This window comes from Lepidochelys kempii, chromosome 3 (genome assembly GCF_965140285.1).
Source record: "Lepidochelys kempii isolate rLepKem1 chromosome 3, rLepKem1.hap1, whole genome shotgun sequence".
Lineage (NCBI taxonomy): Eukaryota > Metazoa > Chordata > Testudines > Cheloniidae > Lepidochelys > Lepidochelys kempii.
The window spans coordinates 155,889,213-155,905,312 of record NC_136382.1 but is presented as its reverse complement, the minus strand read 5'-3'; the positions used below and the strand labels follow the sequence as shown (position 1 = coordinate 155,905,312).

General features: G+C 42.6%; 1 protein-coding gene across 4 annotated transcripts in view; it reads right to left on the bottom strand.

Annotated features, from left to right (window-relative positions):
- Window positions 1-564: 564 nt before the first annotated feature.
- Window positions 565-16,100, bottom strand: part of TOGARAM2 (TOG array regulator of axonemal microtubules 2) — a 96,318-nt gene continuing 80,782 nt past the window's right edge. For all 4 annotated transcript variants that reach the window (XM_073338625.2, XM_073338630.2, XM_073338626.2 and 1 more), the window contains 5 exons: window positions 15,607-15,710; window positions 14,617-14,815; window positions 13,042-13,258; window positions 3,847-3,933; window positions 565-1,347 (listed from right to left, as the gene is read on the bottom strand). In XM_073338625.2, coding sequence (XP_073194726.1) covers window positions 1,097-1,347; window positions 3,847-3,933; window positions 13,042-13,258; window positions 14,617-14,815; window positions 15,607-15,710 — 858 coding nt within the window. In that variant the 3' untranslated portion in view covers window positions 565-1,096. The remainder of the gene's footprint in view (window positions 1,348-3,846; window positions 3,934-13,041; window positions 13,259-14,616; window positions 14,816-15,606; window positions 15,711-16,100) is intronic.

The following is a 16,100-nucleotide window of genomic DNA, read 5'->3' as shown; positions in this document are numbered from 1 at the left end:
TAATTCACAGAAAGATAATACAGAATGCAACAACAAGTTAGACAACTTGTATGAAAAAAATAAAGAAATTTAAAATTCTCAGACTCATGGACCTCATTGGCTGGGTCCTTCTGTGCTGCTCTTTGGCCTTCTGACTTAATGGGCAAGGCCCCATTTTCAAGGTCCTTCTATTTATCTGCTCTCATGGGCCCCATGTGCCTCACTCTGCCTGTGTTCAGGGTCCCATATATCTCCTCCTTTCTTTCCCTCTGCCTTTCAAGGTTGTGTGAATGTGTGTAGGAGTGCTCAATTTTTCAGATCTGGATATACACCCGGGTCACTTTTTCTGCTTCCAGAGCCCCACCTCTCTCTCTCTCCTTTACCCCCTTTCCACAAGCTTATTGGTATGTCTATACTATGGCTAAGAGCGAGCCTCTCAGCCCAGGTAGGCAAACTCATGCTAGTGACACTCTAACAAGTGTGTTAAAAATAGAAGTGTTGACATTGTGGCTTGGGTAGCAGCTTGGACTCTCAAGCCTAGAGGGACAGGTAGGCTTCAGATCCCAAGCTCCAGCCTGAGCTGCAAGGTCCACACTGTTATTTTTAGCATGCTAGCTTGAGCCCCACTAGTGCAAATCTCCCAGCTCCAATGTAGACATACCCTTTGTGTCCTAGGGGCAGCATAGTTCTCTCTTCCTCACTCAATTTATTTTCTCAGCCTGCAGTATTTGCCTCTCACTCTTGCTTCTGGGGCCCACTCATCCACCCCCCCCCGTGTCTAAGGCCCATCTCTGCCTTCCTAAATGTGCCTGTGTATAAATACATTATTTTCTTTTTTACACAATTACAAATCACAACATTTATACATAATTCTTGTTTTTAAAAAATCTATGTAAAACCTCTCAGGAACAAAAGTTCAGGAAATAAAACCTTATAAAAATACATGATTTGTTTAATTCTACTGCAAAATATACTATATACATCTGGATCTATAAACTTATTCCTTTCTCCAAAAACACATAGAATAAAATCATTGCCAGTATAATGTCCACCACTTCATTTATCCACCCCATCAAGTGCCACACTGTAAACTGTCCTGAAGGCTACTGGGCCTCCTTCACTGGAGTTCTAAAAGGTCCCGGAGGGATTTTATTGCATGTTGTGGTTGGCTGGAAGCATGATCCTCTAGGCTGCGTCCCATCTCTTTGTACAGGCTTTTAGCAAGCTTGCAGACCACAGTCCTGACATTCCCACTCCTACCAGGTAACACCCCATTTCCGATCATGTTGTTCAAGAAATACCAGAGAACAGGCAGGGTGTGACGTTCCACAGCCTGGGGTTTCCGAGGGTATACAGAAGCTACAAGCGCTGCAGGACAGAAGATAAAGCATCTTAACAATCAAGGTGGAAGCCCATCTTTATTTTTAGTTCCTCAAATCTATTTCTGAGTTCTGTCTGGAATCTGAATGCAAACGGTAAAATTCTCTATAAGCAAACTGAAATGATATTATCCATTAAATAGAACTATTGACCTCAAATTACCTTAATTTCTCCAAATCAGAGGCCTCATTCTTAACATGACAGCCCTAAAGAAGTAATTAATATAATTCTTGTAAACTGTTGGACAGATGAACCTTTGATAACATATGATAGAAGTGTCAAATTTCTATTTCCAGTAATCAGCTGTCTAAAATAGCTGTACCAAATTTCAAGATTATAGTTCAAAAGGGCACTTGAATGGTTGAACTCCAATAAGAGACACTGTTGACCTTTTGGTGAACTCTGATGAAAAAACAAAGGTCTAATTTGGAGTTTCCTTGTGCTCAGTGGCCCATAATGAATGTCTGCTCTAAACTTCAAAATTCTAGCCTACAGGGGACTAAAATCTGATCAGAGAGATGGATGATCTATTGGTGCTTCTGATGGGAAGGTCTAATTTGAGATTTTTCTTGTACTTAGTGACTCATAATGAATGACTGTTCCAAGTTTCAAGATGTTTAGCTATCTAAGGTACTAATATAGCCACCATGATCACAGTGTCTGGATGCCTGATAATCTTTAATAGGTTTATCCCCACAACACACCTGTGATGTAGGAAAGTACTATTATACCCATTTTACAGAGAGGAAACTGAGGCACAGATAGAGCATAAGTGACTTGCCCAGATCACACAAAGGTTGTAGTGAAACAGGGAATTAAACCCAGGTCTTCCAAATGCAAGGATAAAGCCCTAACCACTAGACAATTTTCTTTTAACCCTTCCTGAGATGAGATTTCAGTTTACTTTCCGAATTGGATAGATGGCAACATTAAAAACAAACAAAAACCTGACACTACCTGGCATCTTTGCTGGCAGTTTCCACAGAGAGGCCAAGAACTGATATGACCTGGAGACTGAATTCTCATCAGTCTGATAGAGGTAAATTGAGGCATATTATCTGGTGATAGTGTGAGGGAAGCATACATTGCTATTCTGTGGTTAAAGCGATTTCATATTCCCAGCATCATAAGTCTGGCACCTTTCACCAGCATAAAAATTCACTTTTTAAAAAAATCAGCCTTAAATAATACTTAAACAACTGTAATAAATCAGCAAAGGGTTACAGTCCCTCATTAAACAAGAGATAATTAGAGCACAGATGCTATTAAATATAGTGGCCACCATGGAGTTTAGAAAAGAGAACTGCCTGTTCCCAATAAATCCCAGAGGGAACATCTGCTCTTTCTAAACTGGCCCCAATTTATATTTAAATGCTTTATTTGCAAAAAGAGATTAAATTGCTGTAGAATTCAATTCTGTGTGTAGAGAGATTTACTTTATGCAAATTACCTTTAAAGGCCCTGTTAGGTTTGCCATGGATATGGATGCCCTTAAGAGAGTCGTAATGAACAAGCAAACCGTATTAAACCTTGGATTAAAAGAAGCTGGAATAATTAACAGTAGTTTGAGCCCTAATTAAAGCAAGGCTATAATTAGGCTGCTTTCAGTGTATGTTGAGAAGATCAATTTTACCATTTCTTGGCTGCCACTGGACATAAGCTGTGACTATAGGTCAAGAAATAGCAGCATTATTAGCTTGTAGGATTCAGCTGATGTGGAAATAAAACTATACTTACACACATTGAAATAATGGAAATGCAATGTCATGCTTCTGGGTAGAAGCCGATAGCCTGCAGGGTCAGGAAGGAATTGCCTGCTCACACCTCCAGCAAGGTACATCCTTGCAACAACCATTATTCACATGAACAGTCTGCACTCATGCTGGTAGTCCCAGCTTTTGTGGGATCTAGCCCAAAATGTTTGCCACAAGAGAACTCCTCCCCCAGAGCTCTTTGTGAGAAAGGCAAAACAGACTCCGAGAATAGCAAAATATCAGTGACTACAAAATGTTCCATAGCTGGGTGTGGGTGTTTGTAGACTGTCAGGGATAGACATTTGCCTAAGGAAGCAGCAGCTGTGGGCCTAGCTGTGATCTGACACTGCTGCCCTTTCAAAAACATTCAGGAGGCAGCCGGAATATTTTTAGTTTCTCTTTCTTAGGAGAGAATTTTGAGACCTCCCATCAATGATTCATAACTAGACTCTGAAAGCCCAATGCTCCACTGCCTTGCATCTTGTACAGTCATTTACACCTGTGCAAAGCATATGTGATACATGACCAGATCAGAGCAGGAGCATTTTACAAGCACTTTTTACACAGGTGTAATTGACTGCACAGGAACAGACCCAGTGCCCCCTGCTGTTCCACGGGCTATAGCTTTGTTAATGCATAGGGATTTCCTCACATCTGTCATTTCCCAAGAGTCTTTTTTGAGTTTAATCCAAATGAACCATGAAAAGTCCAGTTCAGCTGAGCGGTTTGTTACCTGACAGGTGTTCCGTGATGTCCTGCATGGCTCGACCACTGATGAAATGCACTCTGCTGGCAAATACTTGTAAAAGCAATGCATTATCTGAAAGGGACAGAGAGACATTCATGATCCTTGTTTCCTCTTTCTTGTAAGCAAAGAAAATATTTGCACCTTCTAAAATACAGCAAATTTAAGAGAATATGGGGGACATTTAATCTTCTCTTGATGTTAACGTGGGATGGTTTCAAATTCAGAACAAAAGATCCTGATCCCACATCAGCATGTGTGAAATTCACCAGTGTGTAGAGTGCTAGCACAACTCCAACCCCCTACAGCTAAATCAGTCCCTCACAGTTTAAATGGGATGTAAGTGGCACATAGGCCTCGTGTTGTATTTCTGCAGAGAGGTAACTTTTACACTCAGTGAACAACTGTGAAAATTTAAAATCAGTTCCTCCTTCACTTACCTGCCAAGAGCTCATCACAAGATTCTGTGTTGTCTCTGCAAGAACAAATTATCTGATCACCACCGACATCTGCAACTGTCTTAGGTGCTTGTGATATCAAGAGCCATTGCAGAAAGAGAGAAAAAAAGACCCCATAACTCAGATCTTGGCAGGGAGGTTAAAAGAACTGATTTCCCAATATTTGGTTGTCAAATGTGTTTTTAATTCTTTATCCACAGCTTGTGATTGATGTAGAATCCTGGCTGTTGTTTTAAAACTATTGCACAAAGTGACCTACAATAGTTAGTTCTGCCAAGCTAGGCAGAATTGTTTTTGAATGGTAGTATTTGGATGAGCTACCTCGATGGAATATCTAGATGCCATAGAAAGTGAGGCGGATAGGTCGGTAGGTAACATGTTTCCTTCTGTATCAGCACTGAGTAGGGTGACCAGACATCAAGTGTGAAAAATCGGGACGGGGGTGCGGGGTAATAGGAGCTTATTTAAGAAAAAGACCCCAAAATCGGGACAGCCCCTATAAAATCGGGAAAGCTGGTCACCCTAGCACTGAGTAGGGTGATCAGATGTCCCAATTTTATAGGGACAGTCCCGATTTTTTGGGGCCTTGTCTTATATAGGTGCCTATTACTCCCCACCCTGTCCCGATTTTTCACACTTGCTGTCTGGCCACCCTAGCACTGAGCCAAAGCCCGAACACAGTTTTAAGGGCACAGTATTGTTTAGGTGCCATCTTTTGTATGAGACATAACACCGCGGTCATTAATGATCACTCTGTACTTTTTGCAAGCAGACAGTTGGGGTAATTGGCACTGGAGCTCTGGCTAAATTCCAACACTGGTAATTATATTTTGTCCATCAAAAATTCCAAATAGATGTTTCACTTCCAGCCCTAAACTGTTGTGTGGTATTGATATGTGCTGTTAAATAGTTGCGACGTTCCACTCAGAGACGTTTACATGTCAGTTGCTGCTTTGAAACAATTGCTTTGAAATCCTGATGTGAAAGGTGTTCTAGCATTGCAAAATATTAGTTATTAGTTTTGATCTCAATAAAGCTTTTCCATTCACCATCAAAACTATTGTTGGGACCCCTTCATTTTGTAAGGTGCTCAGTATACAGGCAATGCTCTCTTTTGAATTAAAAATTTGGAACAGGCTGTATATTTTGAAACAGTGCAAGCTTGCAAGAGTCAACAACCAATTTATACAAGCTTTACCTCAGAACTGTCTGCAGCACAGGGCACCTTTAAATGGAGGCTGGGAGTGAGAAAGCAATGCAGTAGGTGATGCTATTTTCAGTAACTCAGCTTTGACTCTGTCCAATAAATGCTAGATTGGTTTACTGGTTGCAAGACCGGCAGCTCAGTGTTAGCCACAGTAGTAAACACAATGAGATGAATCCTTTGCATTCTCATGTCATTTTCAGTACAGCAGTGCCAGCCTCCTTAGAAGGAATCTCCCTTGGACACCTGGTGTTATATCATTAACACGATGCTTATTAGTACTCTTTGGTATAATGAGGAGTCCTTCCCTGTGATTTATCCTGGCAGAAGGGCTCAAGGCGCTATATAAAGCATAGTAAAAATGACTTAAAACAAATATAAAATATATAAAACAAATATAAAAGCCTCCCTGTAAAAGCTTAACAAGTAAAACCAGCCAAGGGGTTTAAAAAAAATCATAGGTATATACTGGACTTTCCACACCAGATCAGACCAGTGGTCCATCTAGAATGAGGTTTTCAAAGGCACAGAGAAGAGTTAGGCTCCCAACTCCCATTGACCTCCTATGGGAATTAGTCACCTGTCATTTGTGCCTTTGAAATTCTCCCCCAGTCCAATGTCCTGTAACAAAGTGAAATAAGCCCAAATCAATGTTAGCCACTCAAACCGATTTAAGTGTCCACACCAAGGAATTGTCCCAGTTTGACTCCATCGATTTAGAACCCGATTTAGTTAAATCAGGGCATTCTGGTGTGTAGAAAGGCCCTCAGTTGCCCACCTGTAAAATGAAGATAATGATACTCCCTTTCTCTCACCGTTTGTCTGTCTTGTCTATTTATACTGTAAGCTTTTTGGGACAGGGACTGTCTCTAGCTATGTTTGCACAGCACCTAATACAATGGGGCCCTGAGTTCATCTGGAGCATATCTAAGCACTATCGGAATGCATGTATAAGGAAAAACAGTCTCTTGGTTACAGGACAAAGTGGGGATCAAATTAAAAAACAAACACAAAAAAAATCCTCTGGAATAGAAAGGTTTAAAGTGTTGTAAAAGTGGGGAGAGATGGACGCCAGGGAAGATCAAATTCCATTTTCTAGGCCCCATCACCATAAAGGCCTGATTAGCCCCCAACCTATCATGCTGGGTCCTTAAATGGTGATGAATGTTGTGTTCTGTTCACTGATAATAGACAGGAAAAGGTACAGGGCCACTTATGGCCTTCAGACAAAAACTGGGGACTCTCCAAGCTAGATGTCAAAGTAAAGGTAGATAAATGGTGCTGGGGATTATTCAGAGCCAATTCAGTTTGTTTCCAGGTGGATTTTTGGTCTCAAGAGCAATGATTTTACGATAGGCAACTGAGCAATTTTGTAAGCACTTTGCATTGCTACCAGGATCATCAAAGGTGGTAGATGGGAAAATCCTGTCTAAAATTCATATTTTGATGCCTGTGAACAACCAGAGTTTCCCAACTGCATCTAGGGTCCAAGATATAGGAGTTAGCAGCGTGATTGGGGCATGCACACAACTTACCTCCTGTAGGCTACGAAAGTTGTAAAGCACGATTTTTTAACTGTGAAGATGACAATATTTAAAGACAAGGGGCCTGATTCACCCTACAGGGTTTGCCACCACAATCCCAATTAGGGCTGTTGATTAATTGCAGTTAACTCACGCGATTAACTAAAAAAAATTAATTGCGATTAATCACTGTTTTAATTGCCCTGTTAAACACTAGAATACCAATTGAAATGTATTAATATTTTGGATGTTTTTCTACATTTTCATATATATTGTATTCTGTGTTATAATTGAAATCAAAGTATATATTATTTTTGATTGGTTTCAGAGTAACAGCCGTGTTAGTCTGTATTCGCAAAAAGAAAAGGAGTACTTGTGGCACCTTAGAGACTAACCAATTTATTTGAGCATAAGCTTTCGTGAGCTACAGCTCACTTCATCAGATCTTCAATGGAGCTTCATCCGATGAAGTGAGCTGTAGCTCACGAAAGCTTATGCTCAAATAAATTGGTTAGTCTCTAAGGTGCCACAAGTACTCCTTTTATTTTTGATTATCATTTTTACAGTGCAAATATTTGTAATCAAAAAAACATTTTTCAATTCAGCTCATACAAATACTGTCGTGCAATCTCTGTCGTGAAAGTGCAACCTACAAATGTAGATTTTTTTTGTTACATAAATGCACTTTGAGCAGGGGGTTGGACTAGATGACCTCCTGAGGTCCCTTCCAACTCTGATATTCTATGATTCTATGATTCTACTCAAGAAACAAAACAATGTAAAACTTTTGAGCCTACAAGTCCATTCAGTCCTACTTCTTGTTCAGCCAATTGCTAAGATAAACAAGTTTGTTTACATTTACAGGCGATAATGCTGCTCGTTTCTTGTTTACAATGTCACCTGAAAGTGAGAACAGGCATTTGCATGGCACTTTTGTAGCTGGCACTTAAAGGTATGTAGGTGACAGCTATGCTAAACATTCGTATGCCCCTCATGCTTCGGCCACCATTCCAGAGGACATGTTTCCATGCTAATGATGCTCGTTAAAAAATAATGCATTAAATTAAATTTGTGACTGAACTCCTTGGGAGAGAATTATATGTCCCCTGCTCTGTTATACCTGCATTCTGCCATATATTTCATATTATAGCAGTCTCGGATTATGGTCCAGTACATGTTGTTCATTTTAAGAACACTTTCATTGCAGATTTCACAAAACGCAAAGAAGGTACCAATGTGAGATTTCTAAAGATAGCTCCAGCACTCGACCCAAGGTTTAAGACTGTGAAGTGCCTTCCAATATCTAAAGGGATGAGGTGTGGAGCATGCTTTCAGAAGTCTTAAGAGACCAACACTCTGATGCAGAAACTACAGAACCTGAACCACCAAAAAAGAAAATCAACCTTCTGCTGGTGGCATCTGACTCAGATAATGAAAATGAACATGAGTCGGTCCACACTGCTTTGGATTGTTATAGAGCAGAACCCATCACCAGCATGGACGCATGTAGCCTGGAATGGTGTTTGAAGCATGAAGTGACATATGAATCTTTAGTACATCTGGCATGTAAATATCTTGCAACGCTGGCTACAACAGTGCCATGTGAACGCCTGTTCTCGCTTTCAGGTGACATGGTAAACAAGAAGCGGGCAGCATTATCTCCTGCAAATGTAAACAAACTTCTTTGTCTGAGCGACTGGCTGAACAAGAAGTAGGATTGAGTGGACTTGCAGGCTCTAAAATTTTACATTATTTTATTTTTGAATGCAGGTTTTTTGTAAATAATTCTAAATTTGTAAGTTCAACTTTTGTGATAAAGAGATTGCGCTACTGTACTTATATTAGGTGAATTGAAAAATACTATTTCTTTTGTTTTTTTACAATACAAATACTTGTAATTAAAAATATATATAAAGTGAACATTGTACGCTTTGTATTCTGTATCGTAGTTGAAATCAATACATTTTCAAATGTAAATTAAAAAAATTAATCACAATTAATTTTTTTAATTGACAGACAGCCCTAATCCCAATCAAAACCCCGATCCTTGAATTTTGGGGTGTATAAGATTCAGTTCCGGATCTGAATTTTGCAAATAGCTCATATCTTTATGATGGGCAGAACCAAAACCCTGGATCTAAAATACTAAAAACTTTGCAGCTTGAACCCATCTCTAGTTGAAACCTACATGAACATAGACAAATGTGTATTGCACAGCTCCAGTACTGACACTTGCCAGTGCTTACAGGTTATAGTGTTGCATTTAAGACATAGCCTGGGGTGCGCGGGGGGAGAGGAGAAGCTCCTAGAGACAACATGCTTAAACTTGACACAAGACCAACAGGGATCATGGCTGCTGGATACCGCAATACAAGGGTGAGGTATATGCTCACCTCAATTCTGCTGGCTGGTGTGGAGAGGGGGTCTAGGTCCACCACCTACTGTGGAGAGCCCAGAACACAGTGGTGCTGACCTCACACAATTCTCTCTGCTTTACACTCAGACACAATCTTGTCCTTATGGTTTAAAAACAATTTCCATGCACAAAGGAACAGCGACAGGCAAGCAGTGAGCAAATCCTAATAGCTATACAAGAGCTCTGGATCTCTGGTGCAAAGAGAGTTAATAATTCCATTCTAAGGCCTGCCTCTTGAACATGCTAAATATTTCAGGCATATTCACCCAGTGCAGTATTTCTATAGCTGAAATAAATCTGTATGGCAAGGGAATTTACAACAGGCCTTGGTTATGTAGTTATTGGCAATAGTAATCTCGCCCTATACAGAACAACATTTGGAACAAGCCATCATTTAGGTCTGAATTTATACTTGTTTGTTCTAGTAAGGAACTTGGCAAATCATAAATTTCAGATTAAAAAAAGAAGAGAAAGGGTTGAAGATATTTATGAACTGAAGAGAGGAGAAGGAACCAGTCAAGGCCCATAATTTAGGGCTTCCTAGGAGGTGGTGCAGCAGAATCTCTGCTGGGTCAAGGTCCCCTTCACATCAACATCAAAGCAACTTGCCTGGGAAGCCAAGATGGGCCAGAAATAACCTCAAAATCCATGCACCCCTTTGGCCCTACACTCTAGGGATGTTCAGTACCAGGTTTTACTGCTCAACCCCATTTTTATAACAAACCAAACTAAGAGTCCAGATCCAATTAATTCTAACATGTTGGGGAAATTTGGATGCAGATTCAAACTTTGCCACTCTGACCTTTTTCTTCTAGGAAGCTGGTGACTAAATACCTTTGAGGATCTGTGCCTAAGGGCCTCATTTTTAGAAGAGCTGAGCACCCATCACTCCAGTTGAAGTCAATGGAAAATATGGGTGCTTAGCACCTCTGAACATCACCTAGTGAGTGATTTGCAAACCTAGCTCACTCAAACTGCAGTCCACCAAGGTGTGAAGATGAGTCCTGTACAGGGTATAAGACTGTGCCTCTGCAGAAGGAAAACAGCTTGATTTTTAATGTATAAAACTCTTAGTGACCCTCATTACAAGGGGCATCCCTCATTTCAGACCCAAACTCGTCTCTTATCACACACACATCTGCTCTGATCTCATATTTTATTTATTTTCATGTGAGAATTTAGTGCTGGTAATAATATGCCATAGTGACAAACTTGGAGACTGAAAGCCTCTGTTGACAGAACAGGCACAACAAAAACAGTGCTAGCACAAACGTCATCCCAACCCACCCCCATCCACTGGCAAGGTGTCTCAACCCTAACCCAGACGGTTGAGAGGGTAATTCAGTCTCTATGGCTCATTCAGTCTATGAGGGGTACTCTTATTGTAGTAAATCCTCCTGCTTCAGAGAGGGTAGCTCAAGTCAATGGAAGAATTCTTCTGTTGACCTAGCACAGTTTACATGGGGATTCAGGTCTGCTTAACTACAGGCGGGTCTACTCTACACTTGACAAGATCCACGTCCATAACAGGCAGTAGCTATGTCAGTAGGAGAAACTCTCCTGTCGACCTAGCACTGTCTACACCAGGGGTTAGGTCAGTATAACTGCGTTGCTCAGGGGTGTGGATTTTTCACATCCCTGAGCGACAAAGCTGGGTCAATCTAATTTTCTAGTGTACACCAGCTCTCAGTCTTAACCCTCCCTAATGAAATTACCAGCAGTGAAGCCAAATGTGATGTAAACACCTATCCACTGGCAAATGGGTTAGACTGGCCAAATCAGTCCAGACAATCAGGCAGCCATCTGACAGTAACAACTTTCACTCACTACTGACTCAGGCTTGACTTGAACTAGTATCCTAGAGGCAAAAACTCCATATCCCATCCCCAACAGATATCCAGACCTCCATGCTCACATTTATTGTTGTGAATAATTAATATCAGGAAACACTGACTTATAAAACCGAGATGAGAGAAAATATTAGCTGAGAGGGTGAAAAGTTAATCTCACAGCATTTTAAAACATTATTCCATATTACTGTTTTTCCTTTTGTTCCTCCTTCATTTTGGGTTTTCATCCCAAAATTAGGACCATGGCAGATTGAGAACTGTGGTGGGTGGGAGACAGCATGAGATGGATGTTTGTGTTTGTCTAAGATGAACATACTGGCTGCACATCTGAGATCAGTTGTGAGAGGAAGAGTGCAAGAGACTGAGTCCCAATGCATGGCCCAAAAACTCAACACTCAGAGGTTAATATGTAGAACAACGACGACACCAATTTACATGTATATAGGGTGAGGGCTTTATTCGTGTACAGGGATCTCACAGCACTTTCCAAGCTACGGGGCACGTTGTGGCTTTAAGAGTGCTGTAAGGGGCAGTGTGGAGGTGCACCACCCCAGCAGGAGCACCTGGAGGAAATGAAAGTGAGGCAGGTGCAATATCGCTGGGAATGCTAGAGCAACTTCGGAAGTTGTAAAGTGCACTCTGCATCCCGTGCAATAGGCCAGCTTAACTAACTGGTGGGGAAGGGGCTTGTGTCATGGCCTCACGTCCTGCCCATCCCGTTTTGGGTTTCTAGAACTGCTGATTACACTAGAGACCTCTGGTCTTTGCACTTGAAGAGGGGGCTTGTGCTTGGACCCTGTACAGATGCACAAAAGATGCACCCCACTCTTGTACACACATGCAGGACCAGGCACAATCTGTGCCAGGCATCCATCACCTGATCTGTGTGTACTGTGCTGGCTTGCTGCAAAATACAGTAACATGTCAAACTCAAGATCTCAGTCCTGATCTTTAACTCAATGGTGTGGGCCTAGGACACCTTAAAAGAGCATATAAAATTCTGGGAGGAGGACCCCACTCCAGGACTCCCACCCTCAGGTACAGCTGAACTGTCCACTGCAAGGGGAAAGCTCACCAGTACAGAGGATGGAGCTTTTCCAGGGCCTGCTCCAAGACAGTGGAACAAAGTCAGGCAGAAACTAAGAATCACCACAAACCACACCATCTTCCACTCCAAGCACAAGACATACTTCTCTGATCTTGCCTGAGGTAATATAGACATAGCACAGCAGACATGTAATACATTACATGAAATAAAAATAAAAATCCCTATACAATTTCTCACTGGGGAGAAGGAAAGAAGCAGACATGATAGATGTTAGTCATATCACTTCATGCACTTCTGGAAAGAGCTCAGATGTTATGATTGTGAGTGTGGTTTATGGTTGTGAGTGTGAGTATGGTTAAGAACATAAACAGAAGAGAGAAGAATCACTGAAATGCAGCCAGATGCATGTTTTTGGTGAAAAACAGCATCCATCTATAGAGCCATTTAGAAGAATTCAGTCAGGACACTTAAGCTGCTAGGCTAACGGACAGCCCTACAGCCGCTGCGCATTCTCTCAAACCAGAGTGGAGTTCATCAGCCAAGTGAGGTAATTAAGGGACTACTCTGAAATGTTTGATCTGAGGCCCAGAAGTGGCTTACTGACTCCAAGATGGAGCAACAGCAATTGTACAGGTATCACACAATGGGATACCCACGGTAGGAACAGGAAGAAGTAAATATTACCTAGATTAGCGATCATTGTGTCCAACACCTTCACTGCTGCAGTATAAATCCCAGAATTCTTAGAGTTCAAGTTATCCGTGACAACCGTCACCATGGAGACCACGACTGGGTGTAAGCCCTCTTTGAGGATAGGGATCATGGTGGCAGCTGACTGTAGCGCATGCTGGTTCACTTTCTTGTTGGAGTCCTGAAGTCTCAGGGAAAAAGTATCAAAAATCTGTTCAAAAATAAAAAAGCAAAATCAGGATGTACAGCACTGTTGGGGCTGGCAGGGAATGTAGAAACAGAGGCTTCCAGCAAGCAGAAAAAATGGGCCAGATCCTGCCAACACTTCATTCCAAGTCAGCACTTACTACTGCGAGAAGTCTCCCGGACTTCCATGCACTGCTCACAATAGTAAGCAGTATGCACAGTACTGTTTGCAGAATCAGGTTCTACTTTCTTTAATAGCTTCTCATTTTCCAATGTGTTAGGGAAAGGGGATTTGGGGTGGGGTTGGCTGGGAGGGATAAAATACTTATCTCTCCTCAATAAAGTTCAGAAATCCTTTTACTGAAGGGAGCCAGCCAACCTCTTTAAGGTCCCCACATATGCCTTTCTTTGAGTCATTTCAGTGCTTGGGTAGAAGAATCACAATTACCAGTTAACAGCAGCATTTGGGAAGACAGCTGAGGCAAATTGGGGGTAGCTTTGGCTTTACCAAACTAGGATTGGTTCTGATCCAAGTCTCGTTTTATCCAACCCTCACAAAACCTGGGGTTGGTGGAGTGCAGGGGTCTGAGAAGTGGTTCAGGGTCTGATCAGTCTCTCTAACAGGCTGGCCTCCCAGGTGTAATGCATCATGCACTCCTCATTAGAGCAGATTCTGATTCCCTGTCCTGCTGCCACCACATGCTCAGGCAGTGATCCCTGGGACAGAGAGCAGCAGCAGCTCCCTGTGGGGGTGGCAGAAGAGGAGAGGAGACCCTCCTCTTCCAGCTCTGAGCCCCGTGCCCCTTCCCTTCAAGAGGCAGAGAGAGGGTCCCAGTATGGGAGCCCAGGAGCTGACTGTTTTTTTCAGGTAGAGGAGAGGTGAGGAGGAAGTGATCAGGCTGAGCCACTACATTATCCACCGAAGAGGAAGGGAGGGCACAAAGCTGGAGGTGGGCTCTTCATGGCTAGGAGGTCCCACACCCATCTCCCAGCCCTCTCTTACGAAAAAATATAGCAGCCCACCCTACTCCTTCCAACCTCCCCACTCGGCTCCTGGAAAACAGTGAGCAGCTCTGGACAGCTGGGCTCCCTCTCACTGGCTCTTTGGAGGGGAGGAGAAGGCAGAAAGCAGCAGGGCCATAAGCAGCAGCAGCTGCAAAGACCTTCTTGGGGGCAGCAGCAGTGGAACCTTGCAGAAAGATAGGGCCAGGCTTAAATTAACTGTATTGGAGGCAGGGGCTGAATTAACTGTATTGAGTAAGGGTGTGCCAGCCTTGCCTGAATTAATTGGATGGAGAGTGAATTGGATTGGAATTGATTGTACTGGGGGCAGCCTGGGCAGGGTACATGGGGAAAGGGAACAAGAGAAAAGGCTCTTGAGACCTGGACGATGTTTGCGGAGACAAACTGGGGGTTGTTCCTGCAGTGCTCCACCAGCAGCGTCACTCCCTCCATTCGTGTCTGAAACTCCTTGGCCATCAGGAGTTTGTTCAACTCCTTGAGTTGCTCCATCGCTTCCACACTACGGAGAGATGAGCGACGAACCACCGGCTGTGCTGGTGCTAGGGTGTCTGATCTGGACCTGGTGTTGGGACAGAAAAACTAAATGTCACCTTTGGGTAACAACGTTTTCAGTATAACAATGACACACACAGTCTCAGGGTGCTTCCTGCTCACTTGGTTATAGTGCGAGCCTGCTCTAATAACTCAGCCTCAGAGCTTATTGTTGTTACAGGAAGCAACATCTAGTTAACATTACCTCCAGTTTATAATTAGGAAAGTGAAGCAAAGGGGGGTTAAAGTGATCTACCCAAGGCCACCCAGAGAATCAGTAGCAAAGCTGGGAACAGAAGCCAGCAGTGCTGGCTCCCAGTCCTGTGCTCAGACTGTTCCTCTCTCAGGGCTTGATACAAAGTCCACCGAGTTAATGGAAAGATTCCTATTGATTTTAATGGGCTGGGGACTAGGCCCTTATAAGTCGGGCTCATTAATTCCAGCACGTACCTGGGAAAAATTCTAAACACAATGGTGAGGCTTATGCTCTCTTTCTTCTTACCATCGTTGAACCCAGTGGAACAAATCCATTGGGTTATCAAAAGAAAAAAGACACTGGTGGCTCCACTGCCAGCCCTGGGCACAAAGGACCAAGTTCCTGTCTTGAACACTGATCCCCAGTACAGCAGGTGCGGCATTGCCACAGGACTAGCAGCAGCCACCTGACTCCGGAATGTTCTCTTTGGATCTGATCCTTATAAATAGCTACAAAAAATTCAGACTAGACTAGAGATAGTTTATTGATGAATAAGGCTGAAAACTCCATCATGCACATCATCCTCAAAGATAATGAAATGGTAACAAAGAAATGTTCAGTACCCTTCATTGGAAGGCAGACTGTCCTGGGAAGTAGTCAAGCTGCTGTTCCTAGACTCCCTGCGGCCTTTGGCAGAAGGATGTTCAGATACATTGTCTTCCATCCCCTATATATATATATATAAAAAATGCATCTATAAAAAGCGAGAGAAGATGGGAAATAATTTCTTATGACAGTCAGTGTAAACCACAGCTTAGAACCAGGATCCGTGTTCTTCAGATGGGAGTGTAGAGAATTTTATAGCCCAAACAGGGAGAAGAGCCAGAGATGCCCTGAAATCCACTGGAGACTTCACCATTGCCATCCTAATCAAGCTGAGAGACATTCAGCTGCTACAGTGATGGGCAGCAGTATAAAACCCTATGACAGTCAGTTAGATCTGGTCACATGCAAAACTAGTCACAAACTGATGCCTGCTGAAGAGCAGGAAACTCTGGGAACCGCTGGCCTACAGAATACTGGGAGAATACCACCTGAGGCATTCTTCCAACTCCTC